Source organism: Nannobrachium achirus, assembly GCF_963921795.1.
Source record: "Nannobrachium achirus genome assembly, chromosome: 24".
NCBI classification, from domain to species: Eukaryota; Metazoa; Chordata; class Actinopteri; order Myctophiformes; family Myctophidae; genus Nannobrachium; species Nannobrachium achirus.
In genome coordinates, this window is record NC_137831.1 from 37,146,395 (window position 1) to 37,172,619 (window position 26,225).

The 26,225-nt window shown below is 41.9% G+C and overlaps 1 protein-coding gene across 1 annotated transcript; it reads right to left on the reverse strand.

Annotated features, from left to right (window-relative positions):
* donson (DNA replication fork stabilization factor DONSON) lies at nucleotides 1-26,085 on the reverse strand (the record flags this gene model as incomplete). Its single annotated transcript, XM_080720525.1, has 12 exons — nucleotides 1-141; nucleotides 3,421-3,545; nucleotides 4,562-4,631; nucleotides 6,551-6,749; nucleotides 7,879-8,028; nucleotides 8,949-9,042; nucleotides 10,005-10,104; nucleotides 10,230-10,305; nucleotides 23,248-23,426; nucleotides 24,491-24,691; nucleotides 25,287-25,361; nucleotides 26,071-26,085. 12 exons carry the CDS (start codon nucleotides 26,083-26,085, stop codon nucleotides 1-3), a joined length of 1,425 nt encoding a protein of 474 aa, XP_080576651.1.
* Nucleotides 26,086-26,225: the final 140 nt, after the last annotated feature.

Below are 26,225 nucleotides of genomic sequence, written 5' to 3' on the forward strand. Positions count from 1 at the left end.
TCAGGTGTCCCAGGTGTAGTTGTAGTTGTCCAGGTGTAGATGTCTCAGAGCGCTCTTCCCCAGACTGGACGACTGCTGCAGCTGTTTGATGGAGTCTGGATGGAGACCACAGCCACACACATCCACTGAGCCACTGTCACACTGGACGCACGCACACACACACACACACACACACACACACACACACACACACACACACACACACACACACACACACACACACACACACACACACACACACACACACACACACACACACACACACACAGAGAGTGTTCTCGTCAAATAGTTGAAAACCATTATCATCTACCATCTCCATTACCATCTACCACCTCTACAGAAGATAAAAGTATAAATCATGCTAATATTGTTCATAGTTAAGTAATGGAATGGGAGGAATTAGGAGGGGGAAAACACGTACTGTTATGTTTAATGATGACACAAGGAGAAACCTGATATGAGCCTGAGTTTCTAACCCAAATTACGAAGTACAGTACGAGGCAACTGTGTTTTAAAGTTGTTAGAATTGTATTTAATTTATTGACATGAAAACCATTTGAGACTTTCACTCAATTTCTTATTTGTGATTTTATATTCTTGAAATGGGGGGTTATCATAGCATCATATACCACTATTTATTTATATTGTAATTACAGTTTTATAAGCTAAATGTTGTTGCCAGGTAAAGGGGGTACTTGGATTCAGAAATCAGGAAAAGGGGGTACTCAATCCAAAAAAGATTGAGAAACACTGTACTATACTATTAATTGAGTTTTCTAGCCATGTCTGTCTGCTGTACTGAGGCTGGTATCTGGATCAGAGCGCAGCATCCAATTTAACCTGCACACAAGACGATGCAGAAACAATCCTGAAAGGTCTTTTAAATCCACAGCAACTTGTGAGGACGCCTGGATGGACGGAAGAGCTGGACGGAAGAGCTGAAGGCTGTGTGTCTGTTACCTCTGCTATCTGAAGAGTTAGCAGAGAGGCACGGAAAACCTATACCAGCAGCTTCACAGAGCCCTCTCCTGGCCTAGAAGGGATACTGCAAGGCAGTATACACACAAAGCTGTACACTGCTTTGTGTGCACAAAGATGGACATGGGCTGTATGCAGAAATACAACTGCACTTGCACCAGCACTTGGTTTGTCCAGGGGCTTTAATGGAGGCTCAGCAGGTAAAGCTAAGGTGCATTCACAACACAGTGATATTCATGAGTATGCTTTGGTGGCAACACAAGTAATGAGCTAAATAAACTGTGTTTTGGAGCGTTGATGAAACATGACGTTGTGTCTCAAACACTCATCCTTCAAATGGCATTATAAGAAAACACAACCTTTTTACGTTTGAAAATTTTGTGAGTTTCTGTACAACCAAACTGGTTTTTAAATGTCTACATAATCATGTCTCGGCTCTGTTCTCTGGACTGATACAGAGACGTCCAAGCTCTGGTAGAGCAACACGAGCTTCAACAAATGGTGACTGTATTGTTCCCACCTGCAGTAACTCATTTGGACAGTCTGCCTTCTCAGTTAAGGGGGTAGACCTTTGGAACTCCTTGCCTACCGTTTTAAAACTAGAGACGGATGGTAATGTTTTTTACAGAGGACTCAAGTTATGGTTGAAATCAAATCAACTGTGTTCACATGAATAGTTTCTGAATTTCTACCTGCTGTGTGACTTGTTTGATTATGGCTATTTATGATGTTGTATGTCCCACAAGCTGAAGGGTCAGATTGTTCTTATTGGTAACCACATATTATATTTTTGTTGTACTTGACTGGGTTTTAGATTAGTATTATTGTTTTTGTACTTGATTGGGTTTTAGATTAGTATTAACGCTTACTGTACTTGATTGGGTGTTAGATTTGACTATTGTAAAATAGAAAAGCCTCCTGTGGACAGGTGATGAGAATTAGTACTTGTGCTAAAATCACTTATATCAATGCATCTGGTTCGTCCAATGTGATTGTGATGTCCATATCAAATAAATAAAACATAACATAACATAACATAAATTACACTCATAAGTGTGAAAGATATTAATTAAGATGAAGGTTTTTTGATAGTATTACAGTGAACACAGGGCAGGAAACTGGGAGAGAGAGATGGGAAGTAACACGCAGCAAAGGTCGGGAACAAGAGTTCTCAAATTCTGCCCGAACCCGACCTTACCTTACCCGTCCCCACATGTAGGGTAGGGCTTAAAATGTATGGCCAAATTAGTCAGGCCAGGGCCTCGAGCGCAATAAAAAAATAAAATACTTTTACTTTTACTCTGTGACAGATTCTTCCTGAACCCAACCCGACCCGATGTTTTCAGGCTGGGTAGGGCCTAACATGTATACTGTATACTGCTGGGAACCAGTTAGGGCCAGGCTTTAATTTCAGGCCTGTTGAGAACTCCAATTTGAACCCGCAACGCACATTCGTGCCTATATGTGGCATGCGCCTCCTGGACCACTAGGCCAGCGGGCGCCTTGTGATGTGACATCTCCTTCTAGGTTGACGGACCCTGCCCTGGCCCAGTTTGTCTCTGTACGGTTTTGTACCAATTCACCACACAAACAGCCCTTTCCCACCGGATCACTGTCACTTGGCCTCGGAGACACTTCTATAGCGTGTCATCCTGAGGGGCCATGCTAATCTTCTCTGTATCGTTCCAATTTTAGTATATGCGGAGCCGTAGCTAGCCACACCCTGCTTCTATCATGATCAGACCCCCTTAAATAATAGTTCCAGATACAATCGTAAATTCCCCCCCTCCCCACCCCAGTGCTATGCGCCTGGAATATGTATGCGATAACGTCTTGCTGCGCGGTCATTATGGCTTATATGGACACGACAGGCTGATAATTCCCCGAGGCGGAGCCAAGGGGAATTATCAGCCTGAAGTCCCCCCAGCGCAACACGTCGCCTTGGAAAACAAGGAAGTGCTGATCAAATAGAATCCATTTTCTGTTACTACGTCGTCTATTTCTTGTCTCAAATGTTTTTAAAAACATTCTTGAGAGCAACGTTTAGTTGTAAATGTCGCTGTTTGTTTGTTTACATGGCTGCCATGTTGGATACGGCACTAAATCCACGCAGTGCAGCCTGAATACAGCAGCTGCTCTGAGCCGTTGATGAACAGCGGTGAATTATAGAGCGGAGCGGTCATTAGATGCCTATAATTCACCACTGATTTCAGCGCTCGACCAATCAGAATCAAGCATTCAACCAAGCCGGGTAATAAGACAGAATAACTACTAGGGGCGTAGCCAGTTACAGTGTTCAGGTGGGAAAGGGCTGGTCGCATTCACCACACATCTGCTTGGATAGTTTGGGTTCATGTTTCAGTGACTCAAGACAATCGGAGGAGTGTGTATGACTGCAGTGTGTGTGTGTGTGTGTGTGTAGTTGCAGCGTGTGTTGCTCACCTGCTGAGTGTGTGTGTTCATGACGGCGGTGGGTGTGTGCGTGTAGAGAGCTGCTGAGAAGCCTCCTCTCTGTGCAGACGTCAGCAGACGGGTGATGACATGAAGACAAGATGGAAGGATGGGACCTGAACACATGGAAGAACAACATGAGAGAGAGAGACACCTGAACAACATGAGAGAGAGAGAGGGTGATTCAAACCTGTGACATTACCATGAGTCTACATGGTACTCTCACTAGGTCAGCCACCAGGACACCATCACAAACTCATGGGAGAAGTTCAGTTAGCCTTGCTTAGCCAGACTATATCACTGTGTGGGTAATTATTTTTTGCACCGGCGGTTTTGTCTGATTCCAGGCTAAAGTTGAGTTAACACTCAGACTGACATAGTTTTGCCATAACTAATGTAAAGCTTTTTCCTATTGCATTTATATCTGATTTCCGTGGGCTCCGCACACATTGTGCGCACAGTGGCTCCCGCTCACAGCTGTTCAAGGTATTTTCTTTCACGTGGAGAAAAAATACAACCGCGATGATCCGTGTATGTTAGAGTCCATAGAAAATAGGCTGTTTTGACCAAACGCATGATATGGGACAAGAAGCTGAGATTTTTCTGCAGCCAGGATGAATACAAGTGAATGGCTGAACAGAAGTTGCCGGAAGTGGCTTTCCCCAGCATTTATGTGCTTTTAATAATTGTACGCACCCCTCATACAATTTGAGAAGTACACACGTCTGCTGGTGACAAAATGTAATTCATATGACTCTAGTCAAGTGTGCCCTCATGGCAAATATAATGAATACAAACAGCCTGTCTGGTCTAGTTTTGTCCCAAGCACTTTTTACTACTTTCCACTTTTTCAATATTATTTTAACCAACACTCAGGTGTAAAGGGTGTTCAGTAGCCCTGATTTATGCCAAACAATCTAAAACCTCAAAAAATGGAGTTAAGGGGTTTTAGCCAGACAGTGACGATATGTAACAAGATTCCTGGGATATTAAAAGCAATGGCATGTGTTTTCAAAGGCCTTTGGGGAAATTACCTTGACAGATTTTCCCCCCTTATTCACTTGGTTAATGTGCATGAAAACAGGTCTGACGGGTTCTGATAGTCTTGTGTCAACATGCCATAGATCTGTACCTGTGATCTCCAGACTGCACACATCCTGGTAGGTAGAGCGCACCTGGGTCTTCACATTTACACTACGAGCCTATAGAACAGAGAGAGAGAGAGAAGGATTCAGACTCACTGTCACACATTTAACAGGTACAATGGACTGTGTATGGGTGAGCTTGCAGCTCAATTCCTGTGACAATCTGATGCTGAATTCACACCAGGCTGTGAGCTCTTCTACCAGCCTGTGAGCTCTCCACCCACAAGGAATAACATAAAAACATACCAAACGATTATTATACTAAAAGAAACTAAACGATTAAACTAATTTTAAACTAGTGGGGGAATCATTTTGGAGGTGCACAGCGCCGGTGGTTCTGGCTTCCTGATGACATAAAGTTATTTCCACTCTGACCGGAGCAGAAACTAGTGATGTGACCAAATATTTGGCCACCGAAAAATTTCAGATGAAAAGCGTTAAAAAAGCATTTTCGTTTTTTGGTCGAATAGTTTTTAACGCCAAAAAAATATCACAGAATAGTGTGAAGAACAGGGGTCTAGTATAATAAAAATCATCATTATGGAATTTTAAAGGTGATTATTATTTAAGTTAGGTTTTGCCATAATCATGTCTTTTGCCATAATCAGGTAGCTTTACAACAAAGGTACAACAATGACAGCAATGGTACAAAAATTGGTAATACAAATAAATTATTTACAGTACATACAGTATATATTTTATATATATTAATCATATTCGGCCAAGTGTTTCCTTTCGGTACATCCTATCAGAAACCATGGTTGCTAGAGTATATTCACCATTCATATGTACAGTAGTAGTTCATTCTCTAATGGTTGCTAGAGTATATCACCATTCATATGTAGTTCATAACGCTCATGAGAGCTATAGCGAGTACAAACTGCTAGTGGCTTCATCTAATGGTTGCTCTTGCCAACTAGAACATGCCGAGTGTTCGTGTGCACAGCTCTGAGCAGATTGCACTGTATCCACTCTCATCCATAGTTTAGGTCCATTTGTCCTAGCAGCATTCATGTCCACTCTTTATTACGGTATTTTTGCCTGACTGCAAAAGGAAAGATATTCATATTTTGTGTAATGACAATTATCAGTTTGGCACATGTATAATGATTCTACAGTACACCTATTGTGGTGTTAGAGAGCCACCTTGTGGACAATTTGAGTGTTAAAAATGTTCTTTTGTATAGTCACTCAACTCATACTTTAGTTTTCCGTGTTAACGCTTTACAGGAAACCACACCTACAGTAACATCTGGAAAACACCATGTTTATGAATGGTGTGCTAATGGTTGTGTTCCATTAAAAGGACTGAATGTGACTCCGGTTTTGTGGGGTTTTATTTTGTGGACATTACTGTCATTTTCCAACCGGCAGTTTGAAAGATTAACTGTGGACAGACACACAGACCGAGCCTTCCTTAATTAAATAACATTTGTAGTGTACTGTGAACTGTGAATAATAAATAACTAGACTGCACTCTATCGCCAACTTGCTTCTTGTGCACTCATGGCCATATATTACCTACTTATGTGCCAGCAGAGTACTACTTTCGGTGCTGTCTGTATGTACTATATGTCGGTGGGCAAGTAGGCACTCTGTCGTCGTGCCAACTAACGCCTTGTTATTTATATCAAGTCGCACTTGTTGGTGGTGACGTCACCAAGAATGGTGCTCCCTCATTGGCTAATGGCCCTGCCTTTGTACTGTCGATTGGATACCGACGGCACCAAAAGTAGTACTTGCACGCTACGCTGGCACAAGTAATAATAATATGTTTTATTTGTAGAGCACCTTTCATGACATGAAATGCGGCTCAAAGTGCTTAACAGAAAAAGTAGCAGCACAATGCATGTCATTGTAGGCACATCAAGCAGGTCCTATTACCTTCAGTGTGTGTGTGTATGAGGGCCCATTACCTTCAGTGTGTGTGTATGAGGGCCCATTACCTTCAGTGTGTGTGTATGAGGGCCCATTACCTTCAGTGTGTGCATGGTGGCCCCTCTGAAGGCAGTGGGGGCCAGCAGTGTGGGAGGGAGGCCAGCCTGGGAGCCGGCCGCCGCCACCAGGCTCTTACAGTTGATGAGGAAGTTGATGAGGGTGAAGGTGTGAGCTCCCTCCACCTGAACTACAGACTCAGGCTTGTGGTCCACACACACCGAGCTGTGCTCCTTACGGCTGGACAGAGGAGAGCAGCAGGGTCAAGGAGCTCTACACATGTTGATTTAGTCGATTAAAACTATGACAAGAAATGTTGTTCATCAACTAACCTTTTTCACTGACAAAAACTAAATAAGAAGAAAATAAAAACTAAGCTATGGTGACTAAAATGTAAGAAATATACTGACAATTTCATCAACAAATAAAAACTAGACTGAAATGTTTGGGAGGGACTAGTGGAGAAGAGATCCAGTAGAACTAAAAGACAATTACTTTTATGTTTGGTTGCGCTCCGGTGTTGCGCTCTGAAAATAGCAGTTCTACAATCTCACAATGTGTCATTGTGAGCCTGTAGAAAAGATCGACTAAAATCTGCCATTTCAATGCCATCAAAATTACTTTAAAATCTTGAATTTAGTCAACTAAAACTAGACTAAAAGTAAAGTGTTTCAGGTGGCTAAAATGAAACTAAATAAAAGTTTGCTGTCAAAATCAACACTACTACACACTCGACAGGTCACACAGTCAGACCTCCCAAAACAAACTGATTCGACTACTTCTCAGCCTAAAGCCCATGACTGCATTTTTGCTAGTCTGGGATGGCTCAGGGTAGAAGACAAGACAGGGTTCAACTATTGACAAACTACTTCTCCAAAGTGAGTGACTCCCAAAGCCACAATAATAGAGGGAGCGACAACAATCTGGTACTACCCACTTATAGAACACACATGGGGAAATGCACATTCTACTACTCTGACACCATAATGTGGAATGCCAGACACATCTCTTAGCCCATGTAGGACAGGAACCCCTTTTGGGGTTTTTAGTTTTCAACCATTGGAACCCCTTCTACCTTTACCAGCTCAGTGGCCCTGTGGTTAAGAGTGACCGCCCTGAGACTGGGAGGTCGGGTCATACCAAAGACTGTAAAAATGGGATACATTATTGTTATTTGTATGCCATGTTGATGAATTGAATACATAGGACTTTTTTGTTTCATCCTTTTAGCCCAAATGGCTGACTGTAACTCATGCTGTTTACATTTCTGCCTAAGTATTCATTCAATCAATCAATCAAAGATCAAAGATTATGGAGGATTACGGAGGACAGAGGCGTGGTTTATGGACACATGTTTGGTGAAGGATACAGCTGAATGGAGATGCTGTCTGGTTTCTTGATCTTGTCCTGGATGCCCATCTCCTCCAGCCAGGAGAAACCGCTCTCCATGTCATCTTCATCGGCACCGTCCTCTTCCTCGTCTGCAGTGCAGCCTTTAACCTCTTTGGACTCAGAGACCCTGGAAGATGGAAAAAGAAAAACAAGAGAAAAAATATATATAAATATAAAGCTTCTTCTACTGTGTTTTAATGAGAAAAAAAATGAGTTTAGTGTAGGTTAGTATAATGTCTATAAAAGGTGGAAATGTACACTGGAGAGTGACTGGGAGGAGCAGAATAGAATGAAATCAGAAGGTAGGAATTTGCTGGGAAATGAATTCCTTCTCACCATTTATATTACATGATTATTATGTCACATGAAGCTTTGCCAATCCTGTCAGATTGGACAAGGATATTGTCCAATCAGAAAAGGGACAGAAAACGTCCATTGAACTCAAAGGACTTCTGGGGTTACAGAAACGTTTACAGAAAAAAGGGAAATAAAGGTTTACAGAAAAAACTAAAAAAGGGTTTACTCTAGTTAGGGGTGGGCAACTTTGATGATGGAGAGGACCAGAGGGCCACAATGCATAATAGTCAAACATAGCAAAAATAGCCGATCTACAACCTCAAAACGCCTCACAGTGTGACGTGTTTTGAGCTTGTAGGTCTGCTATTTTTGTATTGGAATCCTGAAAAGTAACATTTTAATTTAATTTCCAATGCATTTATGTTCTTATGGTGATGACTGAAGTAATTAAATCGGGTCATGTTTGCATGTTTAGAATTGTAACAGCTGAAATCAATAATAGATCAGTATTCCTAATATTATGATGCATTTTGCATCATATGATGCTTTGTAGCATGCAGAAATACTAAAATATCTAAAAACACAGATTGAACACATGGTCCTTTAAGTGAAGGTGCCGCCAGTTGCCCATGTATGCTCTAGGCTAGGTGAAATACAAGTTTACAGACAAAAGGTTTACTCTACAGTAGGTGAAAGAAATGGACAAGAACATTTGTAGGCAACCAACCACACTAATGTCATGTGTCTTACTCTGTATCATCATCCTCTCCTTGTTGTGTTGAGGATCCCTGCTGCCCCTTGCTTCTTCTCTTCTCCTCCACTAGCGGCAGACTGAACTCAATACCTGAACAAGGGACACACACAACCATACAGGAGCCGTTCATATACTGGAACAGATAGATACAGCCTCTAATTTAATGTGCTTTCTTTATCAGGAGTCTGGACCAATTTCTCAGAGTGGCAGCCTTAACTATGGTGTCAAGCGGCACCTATGTGTGTGTGCGGCTGTTCGCCGACACCACAGCTACACGTAAGCGCTCTGGAAACAGGTCTAAGAGCAATAAAAGACCCATTGAAGTCTCACATTGTCGTTGAAGTCAGAGGGCACATTTGACCTGAGTATTTGATTTTGCTGTAATTATTCTACATTTAGTAGTTCAGTTACACAGCACTTTGTCCCCCAAATGTAACCTATAGATTTAGGTAGGGTGGTATATTCAAAGAGTCACACCAACTGTGTGGTACAGACTCAACAAGATGACAGTCCAGTGTCCAGACTATCAGAGGTCATGTTTGCATAACAGCCAGTCCTGATACAAGTACCCCCGAAATGCACAAAGTCAAACACACACTAACCGAGTCCCTGGGAGAGATTTCTCGTCAACACTTATAATGCCCTCCCGGTGACATCACTGAGTCTGCAAAATGTTTAAATCTAAGTAACTATCGAAGGCAAAGTTCATGCAGAAGTTTGTGGTTTGGATGAGAGATTATGCACTGAATAAATCAACTATTAAGGTCTTGGTGTCAGAATGGTGAAATAACCATACATTTATGTGTAAACATGTAACAATTCCTATGTTGGCTGGGTTAGAACAACCTCTATTTTGCCCACGTCCCAGCACATGATGTGGCAGACAAAATACACATTTAAATATCTTAATCACTTATCACTTAAAATACCCATGAATGTGGACAGAGCCTCGATGTCAGCCTTGTAGATTTGATAGTTTAGGAATTTGCTTTTATCCAGAGGAACAAAATAAAATGGAATGACAAGAAATCAATAAGAAAGATCAAACTTACCGTCAGCCTTCATGGCCTCTCGGAGACCCCTGGTGGTTGGAGAAATCAGCGCAGTGATGCTGCTGGATCCAAACCCTGCCGCCCTGAACAGCACTGTAAACTAACAGAGTGGAACAGATGAACAGCACTGTAAACTAACAGAGTGGAACAGAAGAAAATGAGTCCATCTACACAGAAAGGTTGACGTTACATCTCCCAAGATATGCAGGTCACACAATGTCTTACCTGATAGGAACAGAGGTAGAAGTATGGACACATTCTAGACTTCAACAGACTGTAGAGAGAAGACAGACTGGCTGACCTGCAGACGAGAGAGAGAGAGAGAGAGAGAGAGAGAGAGAGAGAGAGAGAGAGAGAGAGAGAGAGAGAAAGAGCAAGAGCAAGAGAGACTTGTGTCAGCAACACACAATGTTTCTTTCAACTTGACATGACTCGAGAACCACTGGTCAAAGCACAGAAATAACCGCCATCATTGCTGTCATTCGGGGGATCGATCTTACTAAGATAAATATTCTGACGAGGTTTGGTTATATATTCTCGGCATTGAATGAGTTAAGATAACATGTTGAACGTCACACAAACAAAATGCACTCATTTGTTAAAAATAATCCACGTGGCTCTGGAATCAAGCACTATAGGATTGATAGAAGAAAACATTAAACAGCTGATAACAGTAAGAATACTACAGGGGTGTTTTAAATACAGTAAAGCCCTTTGTACACAGGACAGTTGCGTTTTCTTTCGTTTGCTGCATGAATAAAACGCATTGGATTTGGTGTGCAATGCTGTGCGGAATCGGCGCTGCGGATCCCAAAAGTAGTCATAAATGGAATTATGAGTTTTTTACCGCATGCGACAAGGCGCACGAATCGAACTGGGTTCGATCGAGAAAAAGACGCACGGCCGCAGCCACTCGTCGCACGGCTAATTCGGATCCGGTGTGCATGAGGTCGTAGAGAATAATTGTTTTCTTTTAAAAAAATGAAATTGTCCGTTTTATCCATGCGGATAAACGCGCCTGTGTGCAAAGGGCTTAACACAGCCTTCCTCTATTAGAGGTGTTCTTTGTCCATGACCATATCAAAACCATATCAAAGCCAGGCCGTAACTGCAGAAGTAATGCGAACACTCGCCACAAACACCGCATGCACGGTTCAAAGAGCACCAGCAGTCACAGTACTTTATGTTCTGCCAGTGGCAAGAAGGGCAGCAACAGATGAACGCACTGAGGAACAATTTAATGAGATGGCTTTGAAGAGCAACTTGTCTATCGCGGTTGGTTACCACCAGGGACTGGACCATATGAAAATTTCATATCAAGATTACTGTGACAAAAGAAATCACGATTTACGATATTATCCTGATAATCAAAATCGTTATCCTGGGGTGGAACATTTGCCAAAAAATAGCAGATCTACAAGCTCACAACGCGTTGCGACACCTTGTGAGCTTGTAGATCGGCTATTGACATTGGATAGAGAGTGAAAAAAAAGACTGTAACAATTATGTATATTATAAGTACCTTTTACCAATTATAAAGGGTTTAAGTGGTACCATACTGACAAATTAAACATTGGCCAAATTGTCAAAAATATTAGAGGAAAAGATTTTGAAAATAACAGATCTACGAGCATGTAGATAAGCTATTTTCACAATAGAACCGTGTTATACAGAATGCAATTCCTCAACTCTTATTGCTCATCAGGTTGCGAGGGGTCCTTGTTTAAAATATGATTATTTTGGGGGTCGCAGCCGGAAAAGGTTGAGAACCACTGGTATAGGCTACAGCAAATGTAGGGCTGTCACAATTTGCTCAATCTCCTCAGATTCGGCAGATAAATATGACCATTTCGACAAATTATTTTATATAAAATGTTCTTTGCAAAACATAATGGTATTTAGTAGGCTACAACATAGCTACACAGCATACATGATGATTTAGACCACTTTAACATAGTCCAGTGCATGTGAAACATTTAAGCATTGAATTTTAAATAATAAAAGAGTTATATTGAGATAATTGCAAATGACAGAATACGGTATGTCTTATTTTAGTTGCAGACAATATTCTGTAGTTCTGTAAGCCAGCATGAGATCAAATGACTCACCACTAAAATGAATGAAGGTCAAAAGAGAGGACACTTCCAGAGTGTGTAGTGCATCAAGCTAATTGAGGTCACAACCAAGTGCTTTTCATATTTTACAAGTACATACATTTTTAATCCAGCCGTTTGATGTCCTCACCAGCGTTTGTTCTTGAAATTCGTTTGTGGCTGTTTTGGGATGGTGGTAATAAAAACTAAAACGTTTATTTGAAGTTTCTGATTGTCCGCTTTGAAATAACTGACAAAATCTCCCACAGGAGAAAATACATTTGTGATGGGGGGTTTTACTGTATATGGGTGTTGACAGTCCTATTGACGGAACTATTGCTGTATTGACTTTGACCCCTAAGGAACTTCCAGGGAGAGTGCTCATGTGCGTCTTGCGGTGACACGCTTCCTAGTTTCTTCTTCTCTGAGCTGTTTTTTTTTGGCACTGATTTTTGACATTGCACTATTAGGTTGTGTTGGTAGTTTTTGAGTATTCTGCTTTGTTTAACAATGACAGTGAGATACTTGTTGCACTAACTAGCATTGACTGCTACGGTCTCTTTTTGTAAGACACTTTATGTATATATACTTATATATTATTCGCCCCCTCTATTGATGCACCTTCTCTTTATTGTACTGTACTGCTCTTGTTTTTTTCCTCTTATCTATCTTTTTCTTACTTCTCTGTAACTTTGTAAATAACTGTATACTGCTGTGCTACAACTGGACAACTGAATTTCCCCCTTGGGATAATAAAGGTATCTATCTATCTATCTATCTATCTATCTATCTATCTATCTAGTCCCCTCTTTTTCCTGGTTCCACGTGCCGGGCACTGAATCTTTAAGTGGTACGGACGGCCCACTTTCACCCCTGGAGTGGCTGGTGAACCTCGAAAATCGACGCATCGATCGACTTTTTTAACTTTTTTCACCCCCGGTAAGCAGCAGCTGAGAGGAGAACACAACGGCGCATTACTTTAAGCAACACAACTTATGCAGCTGCACCCATCAGAACTTGCATCAAAGCCCTATTAATAATTATAATAAAGAATTGCTTTTCCTTGCGTTAGCAAGGAGTCTGTTCTCTAGAGACTAGAAGCGGAGTGACAATTGTCCATGGAACGTGTGGTAGCGCTGACCGCTCGCTCTTATATATCCCCGACCGCGTCTACGGGTGTGTCGCATTAACGTTAACGACGAGTGGTTTGTGATCATCGCACACAACGGCGACGCTGCCATTAACAAGCAAGCTTTCGTGTCAAGCATGCATGCAGAGGCAGGAGGTAAACAAAACGCATCCAGTCCATAGAGTTGATACAGTCAGGCAAGTCAGCGCGCACTGCTATGACGCGCGCATCATCCCGGTCCAGCAGTGTTTCTCAACCAGTAGTCCGCGGACCTGACTAGCGCCGCATGCATGCACAACAGTCTCCAACACAGACACACACACCCGGTCCTCTCACATTTGGAAAACATTAACGCTTATAACGTTTTTGAACAACGATTAAAGTCATTTTTGGGGGGGAAACTTTAGAAAAATAAAAAATATATATATATATTTAGATTTTTCGACTTGTACTTTTTGAGTCGCGGTGAGCATGAGTCGATCGACGCGTCGATTTTAGATTTTTTTTCACATCCCTACCTCGAACTGTTCTTGGTGAGCAGGTTGCCCCGGGCAGTGTAGTTTACCAATGCTACTTCCAGGTACTGAATTAATACCAAACACACAGAATCAATTATAACAAAATAGTATAAATATACAAAGCCACATCCCTGCCAGCCTGGATGCATTTTTGAAGCAGTGAAAGCCGCTTCCAAGGAGTGGCTTTTTGTGTCCCCATGTCCATATATGGTCATTTCAGTTCAGAATGAACAGGTTTTATCTGTCTGTAAATGTGTGTCCCCCATGTCCATATAGGTCGTTTCAGTCCAGAATGAACAGGTTTTATCTGTCCCGTATGTCCAGAATATGTGTGTAGTGTCCGTCCCGGTCTGATGATTGGATGATTAAAAATCAAACCTCGGTTCGAAGTGAAGCGGTGAATCTTAGTATAGAATTGTCTGGAGAGCCGGTATGACAGCCGGTATAATAGGTTTTAAAAAAATATACAAAAAGTCCTGCTTGCTGGTCTCTTAGTTGTTTGTCAACTGCATCCCTCTATAATTATTTCAGTTTCTGTTATCTTTGTGGCCTATTAAATTTTTCAACTTCTGCTAGATTTTCAATGTATTTACTCTTGTCTGCCTTAATGCTCCTTTTTACCATTCTGTTAGCATCTGTATATTCTTATTGTGCCTTTGCTTTTGCTCTTATGCGGCTATTTGTCATTGCTGCAATAGGTGAGACCTATTGCATGTACAAGACAGATAAAACCTGAAGGCCAAATTATCATGTGAAGCTTGACCAATCCTCAAAGTATCCATTCATCTGACCGGGAGGGACACTGCACACATATTCTGGACGTACAGGACAGATAAAGCCCATTCATTCTGAACTGAAATGACCATATATGGACATGGGACACACATTTTGCTTTTTGAAAAAGCCTATTCATTTTGGACTGATATTTTGCACGTACGGGACAGGAAAAACCTGTTCATTCTGGCCTGGAGTGACCATATATGGACATGAGGTGACATACATTGTGTTTTTGAAAAACCCTGTTCATTCTGGACTGAGATCACCATATATGGTAATTAAACGGACATTCTGTTTTTGAAAAAGCCTGTTCATTCTGGACTAGAATGACCATATATGGGCGTGATACACACAAAGCCACTCATTGGAAGCGGTTTTCACCGCTTCAAAAATGTCCAATGAGACCATACTTTGAGGATTGGTCCAGCTTCACATGACAATTCGGCCCTCCAGATAAAATCATTCATTCATTCAGAATTCAGAATTCTTAACTCATACAGTGCCATCCGGCCACAAGGGGCGCTAGAGTGCCAGAAATTTCTCCATAGACCTTCTTTATAGCTTTCGTCGACCCTCTCCCAACTGGCTTGTGTTTTCACTCCAGTCAATGCTATGGGTGACGAGAGGAGGAAGCTAGCTGACACGTAGCCAAAATGCTAACCCATTTAGAAGCCCGATCTAAAGCTATTTCAGCCGCAAAAAACTTTCTCTTTGGGTCTGGGAACACAATCCGGAGAAAATCCTGTCTAAAGATGTGATTTATTATTGGAGTGGGCGGCGCGATGCGGCCGTTAGCGCGAATACGGCCCGTGGATGGCCGAGTCTAAGTCCCGGGCATGGATGGACGTCTAGACCGGGGCTTCGTTGAGGCCTCCGATAAAATCATTAATTTCATTAAAAAAGCCGAACATGTTCGGGATAGGCACACTGGACTACGTTCCGGAAGCGGCGCTGAACATTTGGTGAACATTGGGGGGCTCAAAAATGTATTTTAAACCATTTTTAATGGAATATATCGTCGGACCATGTAAAATGGCTAGCTGGCTAGCGTAGGACGAGCCAGGACCACCCACGACTCTACAAGCAGCTCAGGGTAAGTCAATTAATAAAAAAAAAATTGTATTGGATTGAAATAAAGCCGAACATGTTCGGGATAGGCACATAATGAGTTAAGCTCTAGGTTCACCACTTCACTTCGAACTGAGGTTTGATTTTTTTAACACAGTTCTGATATTATGGCACAGGCATACGGCAGCAATATATTTTTGGCAGACTGCAGAACATGATTGATAAGGCAAACTTTTACGTTTATTGTTCAAATTATGTAAACTGTTCCTTTCATAGTACAATTGTTTAAGATAAGATGGGGTCGATTCAAGCCTCCAGGACCAGAGGGCTTTCTGAAGAAAAAATGGCCAACCCTGGTACTACAAACTTGGGCCCAAAACATGAACCGACAACACAGGCTGGACCAATGGGCTCAACTCACAGGCTTACGTGTGGAAGTAGTCTGTGAAAAAGATGCTTAACCCTCTAAGGCCCACGGTTGTAATATTACAACGTTTGTATTTTATCCAAAAAAAGGTTTAAATCATTTTATTTTAGCTCCCCCTACCACCTAAACACCACCATTGGATTCTATTGTTTAGTATTACAATGCCATTGGCCACAATATTTGCATATAAATACCCCCCACAGGGGCTGACATTCACACCCGCCACACCCGCTGAAATTCCAGAGTTTTGACGAACAACATCTCACTTTTTCATGGAAGCTATACCTCACAAAAACATAAGTAAAATGCCTGTACTATTTTTTTTGGTGATCATTAGAATGTCTAGAACATGTACATATGTTATTATTGTGAAAAATATCCCCCATATGTAAATTAGAGCATGATTTATGATTTTTGATTTATGGCTATAAAATCTTACAAAAACATTTTTTTGAAAAAAACATTACATTTTCCTCTTAATAGGACTCCTACAACACCATCTGATTTTTTTCATTTTTTTATTTCAAGTATTTCTTAATGCGGGCCTTAGAGGGTTAAAGGTGATACACCATGCATTTAAAAAGTATTTATGTCATATTGTTTATGTCCCAAAAACGTTTTTCAAAAGGTTTGAGGCTAAATTACCACTCCTGAATAGAGAGCCTCTCATTTTTGAATGGCCCTCAGAGCATTTTCAGCTGCAAAAAAAAAAAGGTTTTTTTCTTCAAAAACGGCAGCAAATCTGGACAGCCTGTTTTGAGAACCCGTGGGATGCTTTTAACCTCCGCCTTCCCAAAACCAGAGAAAGACACAACGGTCAGTAATGGGACTTTGTGAGGATAGGTTTTAAAATAGGAAAAGAGAAATTTCATGGTGTATCACCTTTAAAGGACACATGTGCATACTTATGGGCCCATGATTTCTTCAATCCCATTGTCCCGGAAAGACATGTACTTCCGGGGAGTATGCGCTGGGTCTAATAAGATGCTGTACAGGAGCAATGTGGAACTCCATATTTGGACAGATTCTTCTTTTTTTTATACATTTTATCCCTAAAATGTATCACATTTTGTGACCCATTTTTTCACCCAGTGCCAATTGCCTAAGCTGTACAGTCCTGGTAGTCAGGGGATATTAATAAAACCTGGGAATAAACTCCTGCTCTCCCTCTGCCACGCCAGACCCTACCCTAGGAGACACAGGTAGAACATGCAAACACACAGAAAGGCCCTTTTTTTCAACCCCACCTAGGGTATGGGTGCTGATGGCACGGAGGAGAGAACACGCCCCCAGAGCCCACAGCTTCCCCGGCAGAAATCGAACCCAGGACCTTCTAGCTGTGAGGCAACAGCGACAAACAACTGCGCCACCGTGCCCCCATATTTGGACAGATGTTTGATAATATATGGAACTCAACATTTAGGCAGAAATAATTATGATGACGACATCACAACATCATCATTACAACCATGTAAGCCTTTTAAAAGGAATTGAACCCAAATTAATTCGCAATTCTGGGAGCAACAGGAGCAATAGGCTATTATCCTTTACCCCGTGGAGCATTTTGGGCCAAGTGTGTCTTGCTCAAGGGTGTCTCAACACGAGCAGGTAATTGAACAGAGAAACCTTTGATTTGCAAGTGGCCACTCTTTCACAGACACGTTTTAGTACACACACACACACACACACACACAATGGAAGAGTCATCAAGGCATTATTACTATGGACAGGGAAGGTTCCAGCATCAAGGACAGGAATTCACCCCCAAAACCGATGGAGGTCACCAAGTCAAGAGGAAGTTTAAAGGAAATCAAATCAAGTCAAGAGGCTGGAGTGGTAAGGACTGCACCGTACCATGCCAGCTTCAAGAAGGCAAGTAGCCCTCCTTTGCAGATGATGGACTTCGCCTACAGCCACCCCTTACCCCCCGGCTCCACTGGGCGCATTGAGCCGATGCCGGCACAACGCCGTCTTTTTGGTGGAGCCCTAGCCTTACAGAGGATGGACATCTCTTACAGCCACCCCGTTCAAAGGATGGATGTCCCTTTCAATTGCCAACAGAGGATGGACTTCCTTTACAATTGCAATGTACAGCAGATGGATATCCCTTACAATCACCCCTTACAGAAAATGGACTTCCCTTATAATCACCCCTTACAGAACATGGATGTTCCTTACAGCCACACCTTAAAGAAATGGGACGGCTTCCAGCAGCGGTTCCCCGTCACTGAGAACAATCAAGGGAACATCAAAGATTTCTCTCAGCAGCAGCAGCAGCAGCACTGGAGGAAGAACTCACTTGTAGAGGACCACCCGAGGGAGGAAAGGGAACAGCGAAAGAGGTACTCTGCTAATAACACTGCTTACAGCTCATTCGGAAGACGAAGGAACCAAGCTTTTGGGAAAGGAAACAGGGGCCCAGTGCTGAGTGACGAGTCTCAGCTTCCCTATGGGTAGGAGCAGATAAGTGCGGTGCAGTGTTTCCCCTAGCCAGAAGCTGAAGGAGTGGGGGAGAATTGCGGGGAGCGGTCTGGCACCCGCGCAGGACATTTTTCTGTTTTTTCTGGTTGTTTTTTGGGGTCGGTTCCATTTTGTTCTGAGCTTACAGACCCATAAGGGTCTATTAGTTTAATCATTTAGCTGGGGACCCCCAAGAACTCCATCAAGGACCCATGGGAGTCCCCGGACCCCACTTTGAGAACCACTGTCCTACACACCAGTGTATAGACAGTGCATAGTCTCCACCATGAAAGAGTCATAATTAACGGGGAGCTAGACGTTGGCCGTCAGTGTGAACCCAAGCTTGGGAGAATCATGCATGCCAGGCGGCAGGCCCACCAAATCACCATCAAACTTTATCTTCCTTAAAAAGGACTTCAAACTTCAAAAGTACGGTCCGCTCAAGGAAAGGCTTTTTTTCCCCCCATGCACATTATTACCAGTAACACTCCCTAATCGGGAGATAAGCGACCGTAGGTCACTTATCTCCACAAATAGGGCAAAAATGTGTTTTGCCAAAATCTTCCTGATCCATGTTGATGACATGAGTGTAGACATACTGTGTAGTGATTTTCGTGATTTTAGGGCAAAATCTGTAGGAGCAGTGTCCAAAAATGTGTTTTTAAAAATCGGCCTGGAGGTGGCGCTATATGGGAGAGATTCATGTTGATGGGATGAGTGTAGACATACTGTGTACCGATTTGCAGACCTGCCAACCCTGGCAAATTTTCGTGCCCGCGCGGCACCCGCAGTGCCCGCGCAGCGCCCGCGGTGCAATTTTTGTTGTTTTCCCGCGCAAAACAGCGTATATTTTGGGGGGTTCCATGCACCTTTTTGGGTGGGACCTTTACAGTTGTTAACAAAATTTCACACCAGAAATGTAGCACATTGCATGTCTTGACTTACACTAATAGGAGGAGGCAAGATGTTAGAACAACCTTTTAAATAAAAATGCCATTTGGTCTGGAGAAAAAGTAGGCTAGTATTACCAGGCAATACAGTAATGTTGCTTTGGCAATATTGTTGACAAATCTTTAATACAATATACTAACTGCACTTGCTCAGAGTTAGTTAACAATAGACTCGCAAAACAGTCACCAGTGACTTCAGGAATGAACATACATCAATATAATCCTGTTATTCAAATTGCAAAATAGCTTTTCATTGTAGGCTATTTACATAAACCTGTGTCTTTGTTAATTGAGCAGCCTAAATAAAACCATATTTCTGTGCATGATTTGCATGAAGTTGAAGGTATTCAACTCATGTAGGTTTCTATTGCATTCATTAATTGATATATAGGCCTACATTGTGTATAGATCACATACAGCCTAGTCTGTATATTCATTCATATAGGCTGCAGGCTACTCATTGTTGATAGACCATTAATGTCTTCATATATTCAAAGGTGATAAATAATTTGTTCACTGTTAATGTGTTTGACAATACACATGGGCCTAATTCATTCATTCATACTCATTTAGAGATAAAGTGGAACAGGCAGCCCAGTATGTTATCCAATCATGGCCAATGTATGCTTCAGTTCATTGTACTAAGCCCTGGGTCACACGTTTTGACTGGTTGCTCGCTGCAACACCGTCGTATGACGAATTACAACACGGGCTTCATACACAACACCACAGCTCCAGGCGGACCGCAGCCGCTCGTTGTTTTGTTTCACCAGCGTCGCAAGATAGGTTTAGGTTAGGCATAGAACGAGATTTCACCAATTCTCACCCTCGTGGCTGCTATGACATGTGAATTCACCTCAGAGGAGGGTTTTAAAAGTTTATTATTAGCCTACCTGTTAAGACTCGTTGGCAGCACACCACGGCCATTATCCGTAGTATCTTCTTTATAAATTAATCTGATTAATATCGCCGCTATGTGAAATCCAAGCGATAACGCGTCGCTGTGAGATGTGTGCATGCTGAAACTAAACCAAAACCTTCTTCTTATAACTCGTTCTATGAACAAAACAAAACAAACTCCGTCCGCGGCCATTCGGTTAAATTCTTCTACCGACAAAATGAGCATCGCTTCCGTTCTAGTGCTCCGCAGCGCCATGCACCCCATTCACACACCATTCATGTGGTGCCTGGGAGAACTACACGGCATGGAGCAAAAATGTTGGCCACACTTTGAGACACACCACAACGCAGAATGTGTTATGTGTTACCATCGGTTACCATCCCCCGAACCAAAAATAATGCGTAGCCGTTAGAGGAGTTTGCGTACCTGCGTACAGAGACCTAAAATGCGTGCTAAATACGCAAAATGCGTACAGGTTGGCAGGTCTGGATTTGCGTGATTTTAGGGCAAAAATTGTAGGAGCAGTGTCCAAAAATGTGTTTTGCAAGAATCGGCCTCATGGTGGCGCTAGAAGAGGGCCATGTGAGAAATGAGGGGTTATGTTATGGCTTCTACTTCAACAGAATGTCACCTGAATTATTTCCATTTTGTAAAACTGTCCACATTATGATTTAAGCACACAGGCTCCAGAAAGTAAAGCAAGTCTCTGATGGTGCCTTAAAGGTTTGGGCAAGTCATTTGTGTTCAGATATAGTAAGTTTTCTGGGTTAAAGCTTTGGTTTTGGCTAGAATGAGAAGTTGGGCTTAAACAAGAACATTTTAACATAATAATAAGGAGATAAAGATAGTAAAAGTACAAATCTAATGTTAAAATAAACATCAAATAAAAACTAATAGCAAACATAAAACGGCAAGCTCAGTAACACTTTTTTTCCCTATTCTTAATCAACAAAAATAGCAGATCTACAAGTCAACTTTTACTTTTCCAATTTCTAACTTTATACTTTTGCTAGACACACACAGACTAGCTTGTGGCTGTTCTCAGCCTGGGCATATATAGGCCTATAGTGTTGATTTTGTTGACTAAAACTATGGCGGAAAATGTTTGTCGACTACCTTTTTTTACTAACACAAACTGAATAAAAACGAAATTAAAACTACGCTATGATGAGTAAAACTAAGACTATAATATTATATTGACAATTTCGTCAACAAAAACAAACTAGACAGAAATGTTAGGGAAGGACTAGTGGAGAAGAGAGTCTATGTTTGACTGCACTATGAAGCTCAGAATGCGTCGCAGATCGACACGTTCTGAGCTCGTGGATCGGCAATATTTTCAGCATGCAACCAAGTGTAAAATCAGGCATTACGACGCCATCAAGGCATTCCAAAATACATTTAAGTCGACAAACTCAACAGTAGATTTAGTCGACTGAAATTGTATGAAATTTAGTCGACCAAAACTAGACTAACTGAAGCATTTTTAGATGACTAAAATATGACTAAAACTAAATGGAATTTTATTCAAGACAATAACTAAAATGTAATCCAAAGTGAGTGGGTGAGTGAGATTCAAGAATCATCTGACCGACGCGTCTTCAAACTATTATAACCACAATATTAACTAAAAACAAAAAGGTAAATTGCAAGTGTGGCTGCACTGACACGAGACGCGAGGAATCCACTAGGAAATGAATTCCGTCTAACCATTTATATTATATTATAGTGAGGACGTAGAACAATAGTGTGTTGCCTATAACAACCAAACTAATACTTTTTTTGTAGAGGAAATCCTCACAAAGTTTTGGTGGCATGATGCACTTGGGCCATATGTCAAATCGACCGGCTTCATTGGGACACGTACAGTATGTGTGCTATTTTGCTAAGAGATACGTTATCTTATAGTTTAATTTATATAACTTTATTCGTGAAATAGTTTTCTCCATTGACTTTAATTTAAAATAAACTTTTCCCAGATATGGTTTTGATATCTGACATCATCATCATGTCTGACATCATAGACCACATGAGACTGACAGTGTATGTCCATACAGTATATAGACAATATGATCATGACACAGTATATGTCCATTGGCATTACAAGATATGAGCTTAATATCAATGACATGAGGGATCTCCATGGGCATGAAAGGGACATGGACTGAGTCACACAGAGATCTCCATATATGGCCATTATAATCCATTTTCCCCATTGACTTGAAAGTACCACGGCAACCACACTTGCAATTTCCAATTGCATCTTTCTAGTTAGTAGTATCACCAAGGACCCGAGGCAACATACTGATAGGGATGGGTATCGTTCACATTTGAATCGATACAATATCTTTTTTGATACCTGGGAATCGATACGATACCCTTTGATACTTTTTATTTATTATTATTATTATTATTATTATCTTACCTTATCTTATCTTAGTAGCCCAACTGTTACAGATGCGACCGGCCAGGGGTGCGTTCAAGAGTATCGAAACGAGGTATTGTTTGTTTTTACGTGAACCGATACTACTCGATAGTATCGACGTCATGCGATCGATACCATTAAAAGTATCGCAGACGATACCCATCCCTACCGGATATGCAGCTCAGCAAATAAAAGATGAATTGATCCCAGTGCATGACGGAGGACGATATCATGATAAATTAAATCTCCGCAATACAATTATCGTGAGCGTTTTTCATCACGATAAACGATAATATCGATTATAGTCCCATCCCTAGTTACCACTGCTCGACAACCTTGAGTATCACACACACACCATGTTGTGGGTTCCTCCTTTAGTATCGGAGGAACCCAAGCCACAAAGGTGGCTGTTGTCAACGACTTGCAACAGCCAGTTACTACTAGTGGTGTGACATCGTTTCATAGCGCATAGTGTGGGAAAGTTACGGGTCTCACCATTCACTCATCAGACTCTGCTGCAGTGCAGCATCCTGCGCCCAGGGGGTGCTCTTCCCGGCGAAGCTCCTCTCCTGGTTGATCCTGGGGAACAGTGAGAGCCAGGGCAGGGAGGGGTGCTGCCAGTACACCAGGCTCTGCTGGAAGGCACAGCGCAGCTCCGAACACGACCTGGGGTCCTGGGACACAGACCGTGTGAGTGTGTGTTAGAACTGGGATGGGCCGATTCTTTCATCCTGAAGCCCCAACATTACTAGGGCTGTCACAATTATTACATGATCGTCTAATCGTAATTATTTGACATAATCGCAAATATTTGGTCATAATCGTCATAATCTTGAATGTTGAAAAATGTTCATACATTGATAAACATTTTCAGAAATAGTGGAAATAGCAGATCTACAAGCTAACGCGTCGCATCCGTGAGCTTGTAGATCGGCTATTTCCACTACCAATGTTATTTTTTAAGTAGAAAGTTGTCAAATATGTCAGTCATTTCTTTGTATATTTAGGTTATGTGTCATATCTACCATGTACAACTTCAAAGCCTAAAAGCCGAACAGAAATGTAATTATCAATGACAAAAACACAATTAAATTGTTAATCGCAATTATTTGAGTGACAATTAATCATCATGTAAAATGTCATATCGTGAGAGCCCTAAACATTACAGACAACTTTGTGTCCGAATCGGCGTCCGACCAGTAAGTATAAATATGCGTCCGAACTGGGGCCAGACAGACTTTTATTGTGAAGGCAAACTTTCTGAACGTCTTACATCCTGCAAGTTTCTACGTATGGGAAAAAAAGCTGATCTGCAAGCTCACGACGCGTTGTGAGCTTGCAGATCAGCCACTTTCGTCATGCACCACGACCACGTCGCACGACAAAGTATAAGTCAGGCTTTACTTGTGAGATGTGTGTGTTGGACGGGGGTGATTGCACACACAGCGCCGCAAAATAAACAGCCAATGCAAGGGACAGTAGTGGGGAACATGGCGGCAACAAGCTACGAGCTCCCTTCGGCGGCACGCTATGTCCACTCGAACCGAAACAACAAGTTTACCTTATGGCTCCGTGCCTGCTACAATAGCGCAAGCGGGCATACAACAGCAGGAGTTGTGCGCAGCGCGCATCATCAGACAGCGAGAGTGCATGACACATGTCGTATATCAACAATATGACCGAACCGAATCGAAGCCCGACCACCAACTATGCAAATGCATCCAACCCGTATCTGTACCTGTATGCTGTGTGGCAGGGTGGTGTACTGAGCTCTGCACTGCTGCGTCAGACCAGCAGCCTCCTCCTGGGCCCTGGGCTGCTCTGCCCAGGAGAACGGCAGCTGGGAGGTGAACAGGACCCTCGTCTTCAGGCTCCAGTCGGCCGGGTACTCCTCACAGACTGGGGGCGCTATGGGGGCTGGATCGGTGGCCTGGGGACTCTATGGTGAGAGAGACAAAATGAAGGTAAACAGCATCGTAGTTACTGGACACTGATGAGAGATGGAGAGAGATTAGTTTTTATTGACGAGCAAGTCAGTGGAATGCACTCCTATCCCCCAAGACTCTCAGAGAAGCCCCCATGCTCCAAACCTTCAAACCGACCTCTTCAATATAGGGGTGGGCGATATAGAAAAATACAATATCACAATATTTTCCCAAGCTTTATCACGATACACAATCTTAATCACGAATCTTTTTCATGTTGGTTTTTATGGTTAATGTTCAAGTTACTTAACAGTACAACCACCTACAGTACAAGGTAACAAAAACTAAAAGAAAAAGGAGTAACATAGACCAGTGGTCCTCAATGTGTGACCAGGGACTCTCTGGTTTCCTTTTGGTAGGTCTAAATTGATCCTTACAAGTATGTAACTCTAACAGTATACAAATGGTTTCATTTGTATACTGTCAGGGTTAAGGCGAGACCTTGACATTTCTAAGTTTGAGAACTACAGATTTCGTTTTTGAGCTTCAGGTAGAAACGTGTTGATAATGCTGAATGTGACATCAAAGTCTAGATGCAGAGAAACCCACCTGCAGCGGTGAAGCCTTCATCTCGTCTTCATCTTCATCAAACAGGGAGTCATCCTCAGAGAAGGACTGATGCTTCTAAAGCAGGAGGGAGACATGTTTAAGTTATTGATGGTTCATTAAAAGTAAAAATCCACCTCTTCTACACGACACTGACATTAAACCTGCCTCAAGCTGTCAAATGGGAGTCAAGAGGTTAGGATAGTAATGCGGTTAACAAGGTGGTTTTATAGGAAATAGACACATTTTCTTGTCTTTAAAGGTATATTCAGTGATTGTATTTCATTCAAATAAAAATATAATTGGTACATTTTCCATTCATTCTCCTCACTAGAATATGTGCTGACCATATAAGGACTTCCACCATGGCCCGTGTTACGAGCATAGCTAGATTCAGTTTACAGAGGTGGCCAGCCAGTCCTCAACCTATCAGGGTAGAGTATGGCCGTAGTTATGTTATGATGTTTAGTTATGATGGTCAAAATAAAGGTTTTGAGAACCACAGTCTGCTAAATGCCTAGATTGTAAACTACTGAACTCTAAAATGCCACAGTCTCATAGTAAATCAGTATCATACATATCCTGAAGCTGGAGACGTAGGCCTACCAATATTCAGTGATTGGGTCTAATGATCAAAACTAGAACATTAAAATGGTGTAAATCTGGTGTAATCTAAAAAAAACTAAATATTTCCACGTTGTAAGGCCAGTAAGGGACAAGATGACCCCCGGCCACTTTCATTATCACTGAATACACCTTTAACTGGTTGGAGATGCATAGCAGTGACCATTATGAGCACCATTACCACTACCAGTGATGTAACTCTAATAAGACACGTGTAACTGTAAAGTGTCTCACAGCACTTTTTAAGTGCCAAATCAACTTGTTGTCAATGATTTGGGACTTGAATTATCAAATTGAATTGAAATTGAGTAGAGTAGC